Here is a 19,303-nt window from a genome sequence, read left to right as displayed (position 1 = left end):
CGCCCCAGCACCGGGCTCACGGAGCTGAGAAGCCACCGTCCTGCCCCGAAGAGGAGCCCCTGCCCATCACCACGGCGGGGCTGCCGGGGACAGAGCATGAGCTCGGCCCCGCTCCGAGCACGACCTCGCCGGGGGCTCTCAGCAGCGTCAGGAAGGTGCGCACGGGTCCCAAACCCTCTACCGTCGCTTTTGTCCCCACTTGGCTGAGCCCGGCAAATGAACACGCCGGGAAAGGCGCTTTCCACCCACCAGCACGGGCAGAGCCAAGGCCAGGCAGGAAACTCACACCAGAAACGAGCTAGAAAGGTTTGCTTTAAAAACAGGCAGAAGTGACACGGCATCGCTAACTCTGCCGGGGAGAACACCGCAAACGGCACTCAGGCGTGCCGCCGGTAACACTGCACTTACCCCGGCACCCGCTCCGCACCAGCCAGCCGTGCGGGAGTGGGAAGGGAGGTGTGAACACTAGCGTGGCTGTTTGCGTTGCCCCTGCCCCGCCAGCCAGGCAGGCAGCTCCCCACAGCACTAACGAGGAAAGGAAAGCCGTTTCCTCCAGGGATCCCATCACACAAGCTCCCAGGACGCTTGTGCTCGGGCATGGAGGTTCCTGGCAGGACCGAGCGGGCACATCGCACATTGGAGAGGGGACAGCTCAAAGCAGAAACCCAGCCTGGGACTTTGCCTGCGCGTAGCAGGAAGCGGGGGGTGTCCCAGTCCAGAGCCCCTCGGCCCTGCGAGGTGGCATCACTGTCCATCCCACCGCTGGCCTGGGGTGTCCTTCTCCGTGCAGGCCAGGTAGCGGTCGTAGTTCTCCTCGCACCTCCTCACGCAGCGCAGGAAATAGTCCTCGTCGGCAATGGCCTCCAGCAGGTCGGTCTGCACCAGGCAAATGTCGTACAGCTCCGAGGTGGGAGCGTGCCTGGGGCTGCTGCTGCCCTGCTCTGAAAACACCTGCGGGGAGAGAGAAGCACTCGCATCCTCCGCGGGCAGCAGTGCCAGGGCCGTGCCCGGCACGAGCGCAGAGCCTGGCAGTGACAGCAGCGCACGCACCCTGCGGTGCACCCTGCCCTCCTCCTCGGCCACGCGCCTTCCCGCTGGATGTGGGTCGGTGGCAGAGGGCAGGGGCTCCCATCTCCGCTCCAGCGGTAGGAGATGAAGTTTCTCCAGATTTCCCCTCCCTCCCATGAGGCCCCTTTGGCTCCGAACCAGCTCATCACACACATGGCTGGGCCTCCCCTAAGGAACGGGCCACACCACGCAGCTGGAAAACCTCTGCCAACAGCTCTTCCTTTGGCTGCCACAGCCTGTCGCACAGGAGGGAACAAGGACTTCACCTTCTGATCTTAACTGTGGCTCTGCTTAAGGCCACCTGGCAATCTGTTTCCCTCCCAGCACTGCTCTGCCACTGTCTGACACGGGGACAGCCCTGCAGAGCTGGTGACGCAAGAGGAGGGGAAGCTGGCATCCAACCTACCGATCCTGGCTGCAGGACAGCAAAGTCCTGGCAGCGGGGACGAGCCCTGCTGGTGAGATGCTCAGCTGCCACCCAGACCCCAGCAAGGTCTGTCGCCACCATAACTTGATCCTACCTGTCTGATCCAGTGCGGGGGGAGCCCCGGGGCTGGCTGCACGGCTGCCCCGAGACAAGCCGAGCAGCCCGACTGACCAGCCGTGCCAGCTACAGATGGCGAAAGGAGGAACTCCTTGATCAGGGAAACAGCCTGAGGCTGACGTGCAGCAAGTGGAGCTGCGCAAGCCCTGCTCCGGCCGCTGCAGACACGCAGGCAGCAGCTGCTGCGCGCAGGGGCCTCGGGCTCTCAGCGGAGCCGTCCACGTTAATTCACCGGAATCAGGCACGGCACAGACTGAAGCCTATTCCCGACAGGTCTGCTCTGGGCAGCGACAACTCCTGCCACCAGCTACAAATCCATGAACCGAGGGATCTTGTAAGGCAGGGAAAATCCAACAAGCATCCTATCCCTCGCCACTCCCCGGCTGCCCAGCAAACACTGCTGACCATTCACCAGCTGCCACAGGTTTCCCCCGCTCCGTGCTGTCTCCTCCCGGATGGAAACGGGTGGGGGTTCAGGCTCACCGGTGGAGCTGCGGCTCTTGTTTGAGCATTGACAGTTGTCCAACTGCCAGGCGCGTTCCTGTCTGCATAAATGTTCCCTTTTCCAAGCGTGCTCCACCACAAACACTGCCCTTTCAATTCGGTGCCACAGACGAGCTGCGGCCGTGCCCCAAGGCTGGCTGGCCTGCTGCCATTGCCGCTGCCGCCGGGAGCCGGGCTGACTCACCCGGCAGAGCAGAGGCACTCGGCAGCGAGCGCAGGGAGCCAGCACCTGCTGTTGTCTGCTGACGGCCGATCTTACCCTCCCCGCGGGCAGCCCCGAGCGTCGCTGCCACCAACACCAGTGGCACGGGGTGCAGTGACACCGGGGCTACGCCTTGATTCCCCTTTGCAGGCTCACGCTCATGCAAAGGGGACAAAACACGCCTGACCTCACCGGGGACACCCTGCAGCACAGGCAGCTGGCGCCGGAGGGGCCTTCAGCCTCCTACCTGGGGATGAACAATGGTGTCCGCATCGTCCAGCCGGATGTTGTCATCGATGAAGATGTGGTGAATGCCGGGATCGTGGGGGTCGATCCACAGGGGCTTCCCACCCTGAGAAGAGAACTGATTTCTGGCCCACCTGGAACAGCAAGCAGGATGAGGAGCAGTCAGGGGAGGGAGAGAGCGACAGCTCTTGGGTAAAGGGGGGCAAGGCTGCACTGTGGGCTCAGGGCAATACTCTGAGCCAGGGAAGCGTGATGGAGGCCATCCTGTCCCTCTGCCCGCTGCTGCCGCTCGTGAAAGAGAAGCATTTTGCAGTGAGGTGACAAATCGAGGTGTTTGGAGAAAAGCAGGAGGTACAGCAGGGGACGGAGACCTGAGGAAAGACGCGAGAGCCCCATCGGGCTGCCCATAGACAAAATAGGAAGCACGTAAGTAACAAAGACCTTAAAACTAGGAGCTATCCCAGACCGGGAGAAGCTCAGAGAATGACAGGAGAGGAGAAAATGCCCAATCCACTTCCTCAGCGCCCTGCCTCTCACCAGTCAAAATGGTCTTGGAAGCCTCCAATTCCCTCAAAGGAGCTGAAGTAGTCGTAAAGCTTTCTTCCATCTTTGTGGGTGGCCAGTTGCTCTGCTCCCCTTGTCAGCACTACCCCTCGCTTGCTGCAGCGTATCTGGCCAGGGGTGAGGTCCACAGGGAGCTGCAGGACCACAGAAAGCAGGAGAGGAAAGGTTTCCAAAGCAGACAGGTTTTTTCGTGCATTGGCAGCAGGGTGGAGACTCCCCACCACCGCAGCATGGGAGGACGGCACTGGGGAGAAGACAAGAAGAGGCGTGGAAACCCCCCCAACCAAAAATCATCCCCTCCCCAGGGATGGAAAGGAATGACCTGCACACTGCTCTTGTTTCTGTTCCCTGTCAACGCTCTGAGGAACATCCAAAGCAGCTTCTGAAGCTCGTTCCCGGCATTCCTGCCCAGCGTGCTGCCAGGGGCAGAGCACGGCTGCGATCGGCTCCGAGCCAGGGAGCCACGCTCTGCTGCAGCGGCCCCTCTCCGGGAGAAGGGATGCTCTGCCCAACCCGGGACACCCCGAGAGGAGACCCTTCCTTCCAGCATCCGCACGCACACGTGCTCCCCCCCAGCCAACAGCTTCTTCCCGAGAAGCCGGCTGCGTTTCCTCTCCGCAGAAGCCGGTGCTTTTAAAAGCGGGACGGCCAAGCGGCTCGAGAGCGGCCTGACGTGGGGAGCTCCGCGCAGGCCGTCCGGCTGCCCTTCCCCAGCGCGCCGGGCCCTCGGGGTGCCACTCACCGCCACGTCCCGCAGGGCGGGGAACTGGGGGTGCTGCCCGGCCAGGGCGCAGCTGACGGCCCGGAGGGCGCGGGGCAGGTCTGTGCCGAAGGTCCTGAAGACGACGGCGAAGGCCCTTCCCTCCCGGTGCAGGGCGTCCAGCAGGCGGAAGAAGGCGGGCAGGATCAGGTGGTAGCGCTTGCTCGGTTCCCCCGGGACCGAGAAGACGTCGTGCGGCCGGCCCGGCCACTCCAGCAGCTGCAGGTGGCGGGCGTGGAGGCCGCCGAAGCACCGGCCCGGGCCCGCCTCGGTGAAGGCGGGGTCCCGGCCGTGGCGGCTGTAGTAGCTGAGGGCGCCGGGGCAGGGGGGGCCCAGGGAGGGGCGGTCGCTCGCCCACTGCCACTCGCCTGCAAGAGAGGAGGGTGCTCAGCCGCCGCCCCCGCCCTCCCGGCCCCCGCAGGCCCCGGCCCCGGCGCTCACCGGCGGCCCCGGCGCGGCCCCAGGTGACGGTGCTGAGGAAGGCGTTGAGCGCCGCCCGCGGGCCCTGCCCCGACACCGCGTCCGCCGCCACCACCGTGTTGTTCAGGTCCACGTGCAGCACCAGCCGCCGCCGCCCGGCCCCGCCGCTCATCGCCCCGGAACCGGCCCCGCCACCAGAACCGGCCCCGGCCGCGCCGCCGTTACCTGGAAACGGCGCCGCTTCCGCCCGCGCCGCTTCCGGCGGCCGACGCCCCCTGCCGGCCCGGGGCTGCCCCGCCCGCCGCCGGCGCCGTCGCCATGGACACCGCGAACGCGGCGGGGGCGGAGGGCGGGGTCAGGGGGCGTGGCCGAGCCCGCTCCGCGGTGGGGGGCGTGGCCCCGGTCCGCGGAAGGGGGCCGGAAGCGGAAGTGGGCGGTGCTTCCGGCGCTCCGCGGGCGGCCATGTTGGAGCGGCGGTCGCAGCGCAACGGCGGGTGCGGGTCTGGCGGCGGCCGGTAGGTTGGGGCCGGCGGTGCCCGGGCCCCGCGCTCCCGGGCGAGGGCGCTGCCGAGCCGCCCGGCGGGGCGGCCTCCGGGCGCTGGAGGCGGAGCCGCGGCGCTGAGGGCCCCGCCCCGGCCCCCGCCCCCCCGGGCCCGGGAGCCGGCGCGGGGCCGAGCGGGGGGGCCGCACCCGCTGTCTGCACCAATCACCTCCCCGCAGCCCCGTAGGGAGGGGCACCGGCCCCGGGCGGCTCTCCCCGCCCCGGGGCCCCTCCGACCGGCGGGCCGAGGGCGCCCGGCCAGGGCTCCCGCCGGCCCCTCCTTGCCGGGCCGAGCCGAGCCTGGGGAGGGGTGTGCGAGGGGAGCGAGGGACGGGCGCTCGGGAAGGGGCATCTCCTCCACCGAGGGGTGGGCCAGGAGGAGAGGCCGAGCCGGGGGGGGCTGCCCGCCCCGGCGGCCCCCGCCGAGCCCTCCTTGGGTCTCCACGCCAGCCTCCGTCTCCCCAGGCTGCCCCAGCCCCGCGCCTTGGCCCTGCCGGCAGCCTGCTTGTCCCTCCGGTGCACCCGGAGAAGCACTGCAGAGCCCCTTCCTCGAGCTCTGCTCCCGGACAGCCGGGCCTGGCATCGCTCGAGCGTTGCGTGAGGGTCCTGCCAGCGCTGTAGCTTCCACCCGTGCCAGGAGCGCTGCGGCCTGTGGCCCCGCAGCACTTTAGCTAGGGCACGTCTCCCGGTAGCGCGTCAAGTGATGGAACTCGCTGTTGGGTGGACAGACTGTCTGGGGGTGTGCCAGCTTGTGGCCGGCTTTCGCTCCGACTACAACTTGCACTGCACAAACCAAGACCAGGCGGATCGATGTTGAGGTGTCCTGTCCCCGAGGAGATGTCACAGCCTCTCCGTTCAACATCAGAATATCCCTTAAGGTGTCCCAGCTGTTCCCGGGCTCGCTGCAGCCTGAAGATGATCCATTTTGCAGCCTGTTGAGAGTATGTCGTTAGTTGTGCTTCTCCGTTGGTTCCTCCCTCTCTACCAGCTTGGGATTAAGCTTTACATCCTCGCTGGCTTCGCTGCGCCTGCTACCGCTTGTTTACTTTGGAGGTGGCAAATCTCACCGCTGGCTGATGACGCCAGCCGCGGCTCTGTCGGAGCGCTTCCCTGCCTGCCTCCCCTCCTCCGTGGGAGATCCCCCGCGTGGCGCAGAGCAACTGCATTATCCTCCTCCAAATCCCTCTTCTGCCGTGACGTCTGCAGAACACTTGACTGAGATTAGTCTGTCATGCGGAGGCTCTTACCCCCCCGCTGACCTGTGCTTCCCCTTCTGTGGCTGCTTTCTGGCTGTGTCTCTTCCCTGCTTGTGCAGCCGGCGGCGGCATGGAGCGCCGGGCCGGGGCTGGCACTCCCGGGTTGTGGTGAAACCGGAGTTCTGGGAGGAACGCCGGACACAAGTAGTTCCTTGCTCTGTCTGCTCGGGCACTAACTTCTCCATCACAGCTTTCTTGCCTGCGCACTGCCCTGTCTGATAGTGTCTCCGACACCTTCCGCATTTCCCTGAAAAGGCTTTTTCACTGAATCCTCCTTATTATTTTGAGAGGTATCAATGAAGCTAAAGATTTTATAACTTCTCGGCGCAGCGTCCAGCTATGGAGCTGGCAAGGTCGCCGGCTCAGTGTGAAAGGATCAGAGTTCTCCTAGGTGCATCACAAAGTCCTGCCTGGACTGCTCTTCAGTGCCTATTTTTTTTTATTTAAAGCAATGATTAGTGCTTTTATCCCGGGCAGACAGCTGTGTAGTGCCCTGAGCGTGATCCGAGTGTTGTCCCTCAGGCCATTGTACACTTGGCCCCGGTGACGTGTGTTTCCTTCACGCCGCCCTGCTTGAATTTCCTGCTTCCTCCTCACTTGGCAGCGAGTGCCCTTGGATCAACACCAGTTTGCTGTGACAGCAAGTTGCAGACCGTTGTTCAAACAAGGGAACAGCAAGGAGCGATGTTGCCTCGGCACAGCGTTCAGCATCAATGAAGCACAACTGAAATAGCCTCCAGCTCTGCTGTCAGGTCTTCAGGAGGATGCTGCAACTTTGGCAGGGACTCAGAATCAATTTTTGAGCAGAATCAATTAGGAAGCTGGAAAATTGAACGTGACGCTGGGATAGATTTGAGGTGCTCAGGCTGCTTAGTGTTGAGATGGCTCGATCATGGTGTTCTCGGTGTGTGCGCAGGGAGAGGGTTCAATGAAAGGCTGCTTTACCAAGGGAAAATGAGATCTGGTTACCCAAAGCTGGGGCGTGTCAAACTCAAACTGGAAGCGAGCTGCAGATTTCACTGAGTTAACCATTGGAACCCTTCACCTTGGGATGGGTTGGATGGGATTGCCTGAAATCTTTGTTTAGGTCTGAGAATATTTCTGCGAGAGATGTTTTAGTTTGACTGCAGAGATAAATCGGTGGCAGGATTGTCTTGATGATGCTTCTAACTTGGGTTATGCCCAGAATCTGACCCAGTGTTTGAGTAGCCATGCCTGGGTTTAATGGTTTCAGGTCCTCGCTTAAAAAATGCAAGATCATTTCAGTTGCTGTGAGCTAACTATCTTCTCTCTCCTTTTGAGGTGTCAAGGGTTGTTTTTCCAGTAATTTGGACCTTTTTGAAGTGCCCGTTTGCCTAATGCCATGAATATTGCAGTGAACAATGTGGAAGAAAAAGCTGTCCATTCCTGGTCAAGAATTTCCTCTGCAGGACAGAAAGTGCTGGAGGAAGCCCTCCGAGTCTTCAACCCGATGTCCAAGGACCTTTCGGACACAGAGACCCAGCTGGTGGCCTTCATTCAGGCCCTGAAGGAGGAGGGCTACCAGCCCACAATTCTGCGGAGTAAGGATGTGTACGGGTACAGCTCGTGCACGGCAGACACACCTAGCCAAACAAAAGAGAGCACCACGCACAACTGCGCCGCTGCCACCGAGTCCGCTAAGAGTCCGGCTCGAAACACCGCAGCCGTGGCAAAGGTGTCTGCTTCGCCCACCGGCGTTTCGGTGAACTCTTCAAAAGTCTCTGCTCAGCCTGTCTCTAAAGGGGATTCCACAAATCTCCTCTTGAGCTCCTTGAAGCAGACAAGATCCGGCACGTCCAAGGCCGCGGCAGTGGGCTTCCCTACAAGCATGTATCCTGACGTGTATCCAGCCATGAGACTGTCGGTGGTTCTGGAAGCTCTGGTGCCGCTGAAAACTACCGCGTCGTGTTTGGAGTCCAAGTACACACGAGGGCGTCTTGGGATCTCACCCTCGGACCTTAAACTCCTCAAGGCTTCGAATCCGCCGAGGCAGTTTTCTTCAGGCAAGACCACTAAAATTACAGAAGGTAAGGGGTACAAGCGTTTGATAAAGAAAGCACCGGATTCTGCCACCCTCGCTTTAAATCTTCTGAAGGGACCAAAGGGTGGAGTGCTGCAGGAGAGCAATGCTTGCAAAGCCTCGGGCGTTCTCAATGGGAGAGTCACTGGCAGCTCGTCCCAGGACCGCACCACAGCACCGCAGTCCAAGACCTTGAAAATCAAAAATAAGGAACCTCTGGTGGGAAAAACAGAGTGGAAGGACAGCAGCACTTTCCGAGAGAGCATTGGGCAGAAGAGGAGAAGAGCTACAGAGACAAGAGAAGCACCGCAGAGGAAGAAAGCAAATACCATTCCTGTCCAAAATAAATCTCGACGGGCTCAGAGCACTTTGGACCTGCTGAAATTCCGGGCCATCAAGGTGGGCAACTCTTCTTCTGACGATGAAGTGAGGAGGAGAGCACAGAAGATTCTTAGGGTCAACCTGTCCCCTGTGATCCGAATTCAGCCCTTGTCCCACTCTCACAGCGTTCCCTGAGTTTCTTCACTTTGTCACTTTTTTTTGTAAGTAAGTAAATACGAGCCCGGCACCAGAGCGTGGAGAAGTTTAAGAGCGACTCTGGATCTCTGGTGCCTGGTGACGATATGTCGAATAACCTGCAGACGGAGCAGCCTGCGCTCGCGCTGTTTCTGCCTGTCTACCACTGCTATGCAGAACTGACTGCAGAAATACAAACCCCTGTTCAGGAACGCGGGACGGTGACTCTCGCCCGCAGCGAGCCCACCAGGTCGGAGGGCTCACTTCCCGCAGGTGCTTTTCTGAACGTGGCAGGCTGCGCTTTCGTGCAGGGGGAGAACACGGGACTTTCTCATGACATTGATGCACTGTGATACTGCTCTTTTTCAAGCTGTACATTTACTGGTTTTATTTTGATCAAATTTTATAACTTTATTATCTATATATCTATATATCCATATATGTGCATATCGCCTAGGAATGGTGGGAAGATGCACTTCCTCCGTCCCTCTGGGATTGGGTTCGATAGCTTTTGTTCCCCCTCCCCTTCAGCCAGTCTTTTGTTGAAAGGTGCCAGGATTTCTTTGTGATTCAGTGTTGTGACAGTCTGTTCTGGGCTCTCTTGAGCAGCTCAGCGGCAGGCAGAGTTATAGCCACTTGTTCGTCTCCAGAAATGCCAAGTAATTTGGAGAATTACCAGCTGATCGTTGACTATAGTTTTAATCATATTTTCGGTATTACCTCTGCATAAGAGTGGGGGAGTGTTACGGGGCTGTTGCCTGCAAGTCTGCCTGACGTCTCTAGGTGCCTCCTCCGTTTGCTGGTAGCAGAAGCTCTGAACTCGTGGTAGGGGTTTGCCTCCAAAGAGCGATTCCTCAGCACCCAGTGTTGCTCTGCTCTCCTGTACCCCAGGTGCAAATGTAGAACATGAACTGTGGCTGTTAGAGCTGAAGGGCCGGAGTTGTTAATAAGAATTGCATAAAGTGTCCTGCCCACCACGTAACTGCTTTGCTGTTGCTGGATGTTTCAGGAGCAGGTTCTAGGTACTGGTAGAGAAGACATAGGCTGTGTTTGAATGTCTTAGATACATCTTGCCGGTCCCAGAGCTCGGTGGGGTATTTGAGCCTGAGTTAAAGCAGAAAAGCAGGAGGGTTGAGAGGATATATGCCAGCACTTAAACATAGAGAGTTTCTTTCTGTCAGTTTGTGGGGGTGAAGCAGTAAGAGGGGAGATCGGCACCGTGTTGCAATGGGTGACAGCTTTGCTGTGCCATCTGGGATGTTGTGAGAAGGTGTGTGGCAGGTGTGAAAGCTCCCGGAGCGCAGACTCTGCCCGTCCCCAGGAGGCACTGCGGAACCGCTGCAGACGGCTGCGTTAGCCTTCCTGTGCCGGGGGCATGCTGTCGGATGGGAACGTGGGCTGTGCACTGGCAGAGGTCGGGTCTGCTCTCCGCAGGGAAGGATCTGCAAGCTTCAGGAGAAACACCGCGTTGGAGCTGTTGGTGCTGCAGCTGTCACCTGGGAGGGACGGCCTCCGATGATCTCGGTTGGGATACTGCGAAAGCAGAACCTGGCGGCTTGGGGAGAGGGAGCAGTGTCCGGCCAGGCACGGGTCTGGCTCTACACTGCCGTACGTTCGGATCTCTGCAGCACTGGGCCAGTAATCCACTCATTCTCTCACCAGCTCAAAATACCAGTTGTCTGACCTAGTAATCTCTGTAGACATTGGCTGAAGGGATGAGCTCCCCTGGGAAGCCCCAGTCCCAGCTCCTTACGTTTCATCCCCTCCCTAGCACCTGGCTGGATTTCAGCGCTTTGTAAAAGGGGTCAGCATCCAATCCCCAGCTCAGAGAGGAAAACTGCGGCACAGACAGGAGAGAGGAGGTTCATGAGGGAATGAGAGGGCAGGGAAGCTGGGTGTCCTGAGGCACAGACGGGGTTCTCCCCCATCACCCAGGTAGGGCAGGGTGGAGGTTCTCCCTCGGGGGATGATTGCAGGCTCCGAATCGCACACTCGGGTTCTGTGTGGTTTTACTGTGCGTATCTGAGCTGCTGTCAGAGATCATAACTTGCAGTGTTGGAGACTGACCTGTGAATGCCGCTGGTTGGCTGCAGAGGAGGAGGAAATATTTTCTTCTGCTTCTGTGTTTTAAAATGCCCTGGCAGAGAGTTCCCTGTCCTGACACGATGCTGGATGAACAGGGACCCTCCATCACTGTTAACCAGCCAAAAATTGCTTTGTCCCTTTTGTTCCCATCCTTCAGACCTTTCTCATTCCCACGCTCTCAAATGCCAGGTCTTGAAGTCTTGCGCTGGAGTTTCTCTTTTTGGCTGTTTCCTGAGGAGGGCTCTGAACTCCTGCCTGCGGTATCACTGCCTGACAGGCTGCTCAGCGGCTTCCCCTGCTCCCAGCCCCATATAAGGGCACCGAGAGCTGTCTCTGGAGCCTCTTCGTGTGGCGCAGACATCCCAGCTAAGTGCCTGGCCTCCGGTGGGAAAAACAACCGTGCATCAGCAAGGCTGAATTTGGGCCAAGGTTGCTTTTCCTCCAGCCTGAGCAGGAAGCTGAGCACCTGAGGCCAGCTTATCAGGCCACATCCCTCCTCTTCGCTGTGTTTCTTCTTTCTGCACTGCTGCCTGGCTCCCCACTCTTCTCTATCACCTCTTGTCTTTCACAGCTTCGGTCTTTGCCAGTCAGGGACTTGGCTTGTACTGTTGCTTAACACATCCAGCAGAACATACTGCCTTAGTGCTGCCATGCCTTTCCAGGCGCTAAGCTGAGTTCTGCGAATGCTTGGTGGTGACGGCTCGCTCGGTGTCCTTCCCAGGCCACCAGCAAGAGGTCTTCTGCTCTGCAGGGAGAGGCAAGCGTTAGAAATGCTTCTGTGTCACTGAGGCTCCTGCCAGGGAAGTGAGCACCCCATAGCTCTGTGCTCAGGGACTTGCCTGTTATCGGTCCAGTCTCTCTCAGCTCTTCTGCACATCTCTGACAGACTGCAGGGCCCCTGAGCTGCTGGGCAGTGCTGGAGCTCGGTTCTCTGCCCTCCTGATGTCTCCTCTTCCCCCTCGCAGGTGATTTGGGAACTTGGCTGGAAGGATTGCGGCTTGTTACTCACAGAGGGGCTTTACAGCCCCTGGTGCCAATGTCGGCAGCTGCTGCCTGTCGACTGTTCCCAGGGAATCCGGTGCTGGCAGACGGGGTGCCTGCAGCCTTTTGTTGGTTGGCTTTGCCGTCCTTCATCTCGTGGCCGGGTGCGGGTGCTCCTGGCATCCCGGGCCTTCAACACTGATGTGCAGGAGGCTGCAGAAAGGACTGTGCTGTGGACACTGCTGTCTGGTGTTTAGGGAAGATGAAGGGTTTGATCAAACCAGACCTGCCTAAGACCTGATCTAACCAGAGATCTCCCTCCAGAGGTCCCTTCCACCCTATGTTATTCTGCGACAGCAGAGTAACACTTGCCTTCCAGGGACCTGCGCAGCAGTAACTGGTAGGGCACATAGAAATGCTTTGCCTGGAGTGCTGTGGTCTCTGCTGAGCGTGCTGTATGCAGGTTGTTCAGACCTGTTTATGTATTAGTCACTTTGAATTCATCCAAGTGCCTAACCAGGCCTATGCTGTTCCTGGGCGCCATGACAGCCGAGAGCTTTGGAGACTCTCTTAGGAATGCTTTTACCGCATGGATTTGTGCCACTGTCACTTCGAGAAATGATTCAGCCAGCGGTCAAAGGGCTGTTCTTCCGACTGAGTTTGTGGAAATCATTTCTCCTTTTATTCAGCTGCCAAGAACCAAGAGTTTATGCTTCGCCTCCACTAGACAAGGTCCTTGAGCTTCCTGCGTGTTTCAGATGTCCGTGGGGAGAGCAGCTTGTCCGGCAGGCAGCTGAAGGGGAAGCTGACATCAGATACCAGTTGAAATCACATTGTTAATTGGTAGAAATGTTTTGAAGCTCATGTCCAGTGTGATCAGATTTCACTTTCTGCCACTACTTTCAGTTGGAGAAGTTTCTCCTCGGCCTATTCCCTGCAAGCCATGTAGCGTGGTGCTGCTGCTTCCAAACTGCTTGCGTCCCCCCCAGAGCCAGCTGCCGCAGCGATCCTTGTACAGAATTTCTTAAGCACTTTTCTGATAAATAAGAAGGGATTATTTTGTTACTCCTGTTTTGTAGCCCACTAGTGGTATTTCAATGCGAGGAGGAGGTGCGCTCTGTGGAGCGTTGTGAGCACTCACCTAGCTGGATACTTCTCAGACCAGGGCATCACCTGCCCAGCCTGCAGCACTCACGCTCACAGGGCCACGGGGGCGGTGGGCTGAGACCCCTCGTTGCCTGGTGTTTCCTTGCACAGATTTCAGCCAGTCACCTGCTAAGAGCGTTGCAGGGAAGTCGGGAGCAGAACAGCACAGGTGGGTGATGCTGCGCACCCGGCTCCGCAGCCCTGCTCCACAGCTGCCTCTGTTCTGCCGCGTGTTCTCCGGGCCCCCCTCGTGCACCAGTGGCACTTCTCCACCAGTGGAGCTGGTGGAAGTCCCCCAGCTGTGGCAGGAAGGGCTGGGGGGCTTTGGGTTTTGGGCTTGAGCACAGAGTTTGGGCCCTTTCAGTTGTGACTTGTGCTGTGTTCATGGCCAGACCTTGCCAGCATGTTGGGGGGGTGCAGCCACTCCAGCTGCTCTCCCCTTTGGGTCCAGGTTCCCTGCCCTGTCTGGGAGCTGGGCCTTTGGCCACAGCACGAGGGACGCATGGGGACGGAGAGCAGGTTTGTCTCTCAGCTGCAGCTGGACAGTGTGTCGCGAGCTGGGCAGCCTCCCGGGCAGGAGGACGGGTTTAGGTGGGAGGATCCTTGTTTAAGCTGTGGTTGGCAGGGTCGATGCTGAGCTGTGTGGAGCTCAAGCAGGTTGGTTGGTTTGTGTGGAAGTGACAGTTTCTGTTTCAGTCTTCAAAATGGCACTGGCCTGTTTGCTCCTGTGGTCGGACGGGGATGGCTTTCCTGGAGCTGAGGTGGCCTGAGGAGGGGACAGCTGTTCTGGGGCACCTCACACCTCCTCGACAGTGCTGCGGCCCTTGGCTTTGTGAGCTGGGTGGGCTGGCACCATCCGTGGAGAGGGGCAGCAGGGCGGGTTGCTCCCAGGCCCTTGCGTTCGGGGCTGTGTGCTAGAGAGCACCATGCTCAGGTTTCCCTCTCCTTGCAGCCTGCTCCTGCCTGGAGCTGTGTGCCATTGGGAAGGTGCCAGGTGCCTCGCTGGCTGGTGGAGCAGAGACCTTGTCCCAAAAGGCAGGAGAGCGAGCCCCGAGTGTTGAGTGAACCCTGCCTGTAGACGTGACTGTGCTAGCACTTGCAGCTTGGCCAGCTGCTGCCTCCAAAGACATGGTGCTGAGGCCAGACCCCTCAGTTTGCTTAGGAAGACCGAGGAGGTCTGGTGAAAAAGCGAGAAGCTGGGATTAGGGGAAACCAAAGATGCCACCAGCACCTGGCTGGCCATCTTCTGCTTCTGCTGCAGGAGGAGATCTGCAAACAGAGGAGCCAGGTCTGTGGTGTACTGATAGCACTTCCTCCACTCTGTCCCTGCCCGGCTGACGGAGCCTGTCCTGCCCTGTCTGGCAGCACTATGGCAGGCACTGGTGCTGCAGGTTCTGGGGCATGGGTGAGGGGGTGCCCTTTTGGAGCAGGTGCCCCCCCTCACCCTTGTTTTCTGTCCTTCATCAGTCGCACAAACTGGCCCTGCTCGGGTGGCCGCCGCTCCCCGGCTTGCAGAGCCCCCCGTGCCGTGTGTGCTGACTTGTGCCCTCTGGATGCCCTCGCAGGGGGGGTACCACTTCCTCCGGTGAGCATCTGAAATATCTTTCCCTGCGGGGACGATTAGGCCTTGCCCTGGGGAGTCCCTTAAAGGCATTATTAGCGTCTGGGACTCTCTCCTTGTTGTCTTAATTTGCCCTTTCCGTTCCTGTTGCTACAGGCAGCCCCTGTGAGAATCTGGTGATTCCCACAGGCATAGTCAGGCACATGGTGCTGTTGTAAAAGAGAAGGTGCTGCAAAGCTACCCCCAGAAATACCTCCCCTCCTGCCCCTGCTCCGCCATGCTGCCAAGGCCTGGGACGGGACGGAACAAGTGTCGGCGTTTGTGGCGGGGAAGGCGCGGTGTGTGACGCCGTTCCCTCCTCCTGGTTCCCGGTGCAGCACTCCGGAGCAGTAGCATTTCCCGAGCAGAGCAGCGACTCTGAGGGACGCAGGGGCTCTGGGTGGGCACTGCCTGGCCCCTCACGCTCATCTCTGCCAACCGTTGTCTCTAAGAGAGCCGTCTCCATGCCGCAGCACGACCGACCCGCTCCGGCTGGGACCGGTGCCACCAGCCCAGCCATGGGCATCCCCCAGCGTTCGGGGTCCCGAGCGATGGCTGGGGAGCAGTGACTGCAGCCCGCGGGAGGGCGAGTAACAAACTTTTGTACGGTGACTTTACAACAACTGACCATCTTGTTCTTGAGTGAACTTTTTACTGTTTCATTTGTTTGTGTAGAATGTTTCTGAAGCTATATTAATATTTAATGTTTAATATGAGGCTGGGCTGCTCCACACTCAGTGTTGTATATTTTGGAATGGCATTGTTTAGTGAAAAGACAGCGTTAGTATTATTCTGCTCTTCGGAGGGAACGGGACAAAAAACAGACTGTCTTTTTTCATAAATGAAGTGAACTTTTTGTTATGAAGTCCTAGCAGGTGTCCAGCCCTTCAGTAAAATGGTGCTCAGAACTGCCCAGCGTGTCCAGCTTTTCTTTGGGCCCTTCCAGGCCGCTCCTCCCGGCCCCGTGTGAGCTCCGTGGAACGGCATCTCCCGTGTTCTCGGCCGCTGTGTGGGGCACGCTCAGCTGGAGACCACCACCACCTCTTCCTCTCAGTCCCCCCCAATGAGGTTTGGGGTTACCCAAGCCCCGTTAAAGAATGCCCTGGCTTGGGATGGGAAACGCTCCAGACGAGTGCCACTGGTGCTGAACTGATGTAAACTGGTGTAAATCCGCATTCCAGGTTAGTTCCTAGAAATGCACCGGGTCAGCACTGTGCTGGCAGGTGCCCTGCCAGCTCCTGCCTGCCTGCCCACCCTCTCTGACTTCTCTCTGGATCTGCCCGTTCTGCAGCCGGGACCCTGCGGCCGGCTAATTCAACAGAATTGCTGTTGTTCACCCGCATACAATCTGGATCTGGGTTGTGCCGCGGGGTCGTCGGTGCGCTGACCCGGCACTAACGGTGGTGGAACCGTGGCCCTGGGCAGACACCGGCTCCGGTGTTGGAGCTCGTTCCTTGGGAAGGGAAGTGGTTAAGCAGTTCTCCCGCTCGCTGAGGATGTTCAGGGAAGCGTTGGCCACCCACTGAGCGCACTGAAGTCGGTCCAAGCGGGGCTGGCCAGGCGCGAGAGGCTGTCCCAGGAGCTCAGAGGCTCTGCCGAGGCTTTGGGGGGCCCCTTCTCTGCGTGCCCCAAAGCGGTGAGCACTGCTGGTTCCCACTGCTGCCCCTCCGAGCCGTTCGGTCTGCTGATGACGGCGAAAGTGCTCTAGTTGCTGCTGAAAGGTGCTGGTGGAGCCGAGAGCATGGGTGCCCGAGGGAGCACCAGCTTTGAAACGCTGGTGATGGAGGGCTGCGGCAGAGCTGCTGGCAGATCTCCGGCCAGCGGAGCTGCCCCCGGCCCTGTCATCTCCGCGGGCAGACGTGTGCCACCCCCTTGCATTCGGCTGTGGGGCGGCTGAGGGGATTGCAGCTCGGGGTGGGAAGTCAGAGCAGCCTTCAGGGGAGCCAGGAGGTGCCTGGACATGGGCTGGGACACCTCACTTGTCCCTCAGATCCCACTGAGGATCCCTCCCTCCCGCTTTCACCTTGCTTTTCAAGTCCGGAGATCCTGTTACAGTCTCCTTTATCAGGCCACTTTGGATCTCCTCAGAGCAGACAAGGTTTGCTTGGCAAGATCCCTGCGATACAGACACGCTGGCCAGTGCTAATGGCTCTTTATCAGCGCATCTCCTGCCAGCTCTCCTAGCCGAGGAGGTGGTGGTGTCCCAGGCGCCGGAGCCTCACCGGGCACAGCCCTGCCCTTCCTCGGGGTTCCCCAGCGCCTGCTAAGAGCACAGCCATGGGGGGCTGGCAGGGCTCTGCCCACAGCATCCCTCGCCCCACCGAGACGCGTGGGACCAGCCTGCGCTGTGTCGGGGTGTCCTTGGGGGCATGGGTTTTGGCACCCCCATGGCCAGCAAGCCCGGGGACCTGCTGCTTTGTCTGCCCGTGACCTTGCTCGCCAGTGGGCAGCCGGAGCGCAGCTTTGGCGTGGAGAGCACACGGCTCCTCTTCCTTCCTTCGGCCTCGGCCAATAAAAGGCACCATCCCTGCGTGACAGCGAGGTCTCTGTCGAGCCCAGCCCCAGCGCGCGACCGTGCTCCCCGCAGGGCTGCAGGGCTGCCGGCTCAGCGCCTGACTCGGCTGGTCCAAAGGATCCCCGGGAACACCGACAGGCACGGGGTGAGTGGGGCCCTGGCTCTCAGCGGCGTCCACAGCACCAGCACGGGAGGGGAGCAGGATCCATCCGGTGCGGGTGCCGGGGGAGCGCGGCTGGCTGCCATGCCTCCCCGGGGCTCCCGGTACTGCTGCTGGAGACGTGCCCTGAATAGGTACAGACGAGCCCGTGCGGTGCAGGGCGAGTCCCGGCTCGGCTGCCTGTCTCGGCAGCCCCACGTGCCGCACGACCGGGTACGGCAGCCCTGCGGTGATGCTGTGTGCCAGCTCCCAGCCAGCCTGGGCAAGGGGCACCACCGTGCCATGCGTGGGCCACTGCCGGCTTGTACCTGGCCTCTGTTTCACCTTGGCCAAAGCTCGGTGCGGGCAGGTCCCTCCCCTTGCCTGGCACGGCTGCCGGAGGAGGAGACAGGCGCCGGCCGCCCTCCTCCAGGAACAGCAGCCGAGCCCAGCCCGAGCCCAGCGGAGCCGAGCTGGCCGACTCTGCGGCCCACCGGGGCCACCGCCACCTGCCCGGCACACCAGGCCCCACGGGCACAGGTAGGAGCTGGCGTGCTGGTGGGGAGCCCCGGGGCACGGCACAGCCCTTGGCACACGGCACAGCCCTTGGCACATGGCACAGTCCTGGGGCACAGGCCAGGTGCCGGCAGCCGGCACAAGGCAGCACACAAGGAAGGGGCCGTGGGGTCCCTCAGGAGAGATGAGCTGGGTCCCCCCACGCCTGCGGTGCGCGTCCCGGGGCTGGTGTGTGCCGGACTTTGCCCAGGGAGCCATGGCGGTGGGGAGGGCTGGGTCCCTTCGGGAGGAACGTGCCCAGCCGGCAGCATTACGGCTGTGCCCAGGCGAGCTCCCGGTGGGGCAGACGCCTGGCACGGCTCCACCCTGTAGCCGAGCTGTGCCGGTGCCTCTGCCATGGGGCATCCTGGGCTGGGGCAAAAAGCAGTGCCGCAGCCCCCTGTGCAGCCGTGCCAGCGTCGGGTGCCCGTCCCACCATGCCGCCCCACACACCTCCCTGCAAGCAGCGGCAGGCGCGTTCCTGCCGTGCCGTGCCGGGAGCCCGGGGAACGCGGAGCCGCTGGCTCGCTGGCCCACGAGGCGCCCTTTTGTTCACCGGTGGGGCCCGCCGTGCCGCCTGGGGGCCGGGGTGTGCCCGGGCTGCCGACGCCTGGCCGGCCTGGCCTCCGCGGGCGGACGGGCGACGGGGGCCTCCAGGCAGAAGGAATTGGCAGTGACATTCCCGTAGCCTGGAGACCGCCGTCCCTTTCAGCGGGCAGCCCATTTGAATAAGAATCGTGCACGGGAAAGGGGGGCCGCCGGCTGCCGCCATCCCATCGCCGCCCTCGCCCCGGCTCATTTCTGCGCGCCCAGCCCGGGGGGCAGCAGGTCCCGCGTTGCCCTCGCCCCCGGCCTCGGCCCCGCCAGCCCACCGGACGCCGCAGGACGCCAGGTACCAGGGGCTCGCGGGGCTCGGGGCCCCCTCACTGGATGCAGCCCCACGCCGCCTCGCCCGCTGCCTTGGCGCGGCTTCGAGCGTGACCGGTGGCGGGGCAGAGTCGCGGTTCCCCCCGCCACCCCGAGCCCCCCTGTCCCGGGCTGGCTCCGGTGCGGGGACAGGAAAGATGTGTTTGGGCAGCTCCGGGGCCAGGCTTTGATCCAGTGCGTGCGAGGCTGGGAGCGGGCGGTACCGGGAGAGAAGGAAGCACAAAAGGCAGCTCCAGCCTAAATTTAACAGCGGGACCCCGGCCAGCGGCAGGGACGGCCTTGGCCAGCCGGCTCCAGCGCTCCTGGCTCCCCTCCCCGGCTGGCCCTGGACCCCCTGGGGACACTCAAAAGGATGGATCCGCCCCAAGCAGGGCAGGATGGGGCACGGCACAGCTTTTGCGGGGTCTGGGGGTGCAGAGCACAGCCGTGAGCCAGGGTCTGGGGGTGCAGAGCATGGCTGTGAGCCAGGGTCTGTGTGCCCCAGCCCCCCAGAGCCGTGCGGGGCTGGGTCGCGGCCACGGGGGTGGGCACTGGGTGCCACCATGGGGGACTTTGGGACCCAACTACCCACCCGACCCCGCTTCCCAGTGCTGTCCCTTGGGTGCAGTGCCGTGCCGGAGCTGGGTGGGAGCACCCTGGGGTGCACCGCTGTGCCGGAGCTGGGAGAGGCCAGGCCGCGGCTGCCCCGCGCCC

At 61.1% G+C, this 19,303-nt stretch overlaps 2 protein-coding genes across 5 annotated transcripts; one reads left to right on the top strand and one right to left on the bottom strand.

Moving 5' to 3' along the window:
* Positions 1-278: 278 nt before the first annotated feature.
* On the bottom strand, positions 279-4,794 carry LOC140657892 (uncharacterized). 2 transcript variants are annotated; one of them, XM_072875577.1, is made up of 5 exons: positions 4,534-4,794; positions 3,871-4,256; positions 3,102-3,372; positions 2,566-2,698; positions 279-951 (listed from the first exon to the last, which is right to left on the bottom strand). In XM_072875577.1, exons 1-5 carry the CDS (start codon positions 4,770-4,772, stop codon positions 745-747), a joined length of 1,236 nt encoding a protein of 411 aa, XP_072731678.1. In that variant the 5' UTR covers positions 4,773-4,794; the 3' UTR covers positions 279-744. The 2 variants fall into 2 exon arrangements, with proteins under 2 accessions (XP_072731678.1, XP_072731679.1); XM_072875578.1 differs by lacking the exon at positions 4,534-4,794 and adding an exon at positions 4,330-4,527 and having other exon boundaries at positions 281-951; positions 3,102-3,262.
* Positions 4,736-15,398, top strand: CCDC71 (coiled-coil domain containing 71). 3 transcript variants are annotated; one of them, XM_072875581.1, is made up of 3 exons: positions 4,893-5,790; positions 6,710-6,962; positions 7,408-15,398. In XM_072875581.1, exon 3 carries the CDS (start codon positions 7,469-7,471, stop codon positions 8,660-8,662), a length of 1,194 nt encoding a protein of 397 aa, XP_072731682.1. In that variant the 5' UTR covers positions 4,893-5,790; positions 6,710-6,962; positions 7,408-7,468; the 3' UTR covers positions 8,663-15,398. The 3 variants fall into 3 exon arrangements, with proteins under 3 accessions (XP_072731680.1, XP_072731682.1, XP_072731681.1); XM_072875579.1 differs by lacking the exons at positions 4,893-5,790; positions 6,710-6,962 and adding an exon at positions 4,736-4,823; XM_072875580.1 differs by lacking the exon at positions 6,710-6,962 and having other exon boundaries at positions 4,894-5,790.
* Positions 15,399-19,303: the final 3,905 nt, after the last annotated feature.

This window comes from Ciconia boyciana, chromosome 11 (genome assembly GCF_034638445.1).
Source record: "Ciconia boyciana chromosome 11, ASM3463844v1, whole genome shotgun sequence".
In the NCBI taxonomy this organism is placed as follows: domain Eukaryota; kingdom Metazoa; phylum Chordata; class Aves; order Ciconiiformes; family Ciconiidae; genus Ciconia; species Ciconia boyciana.
This window is presented reverse-complemented; position numbering and strand designations above follow the sequence as displayed.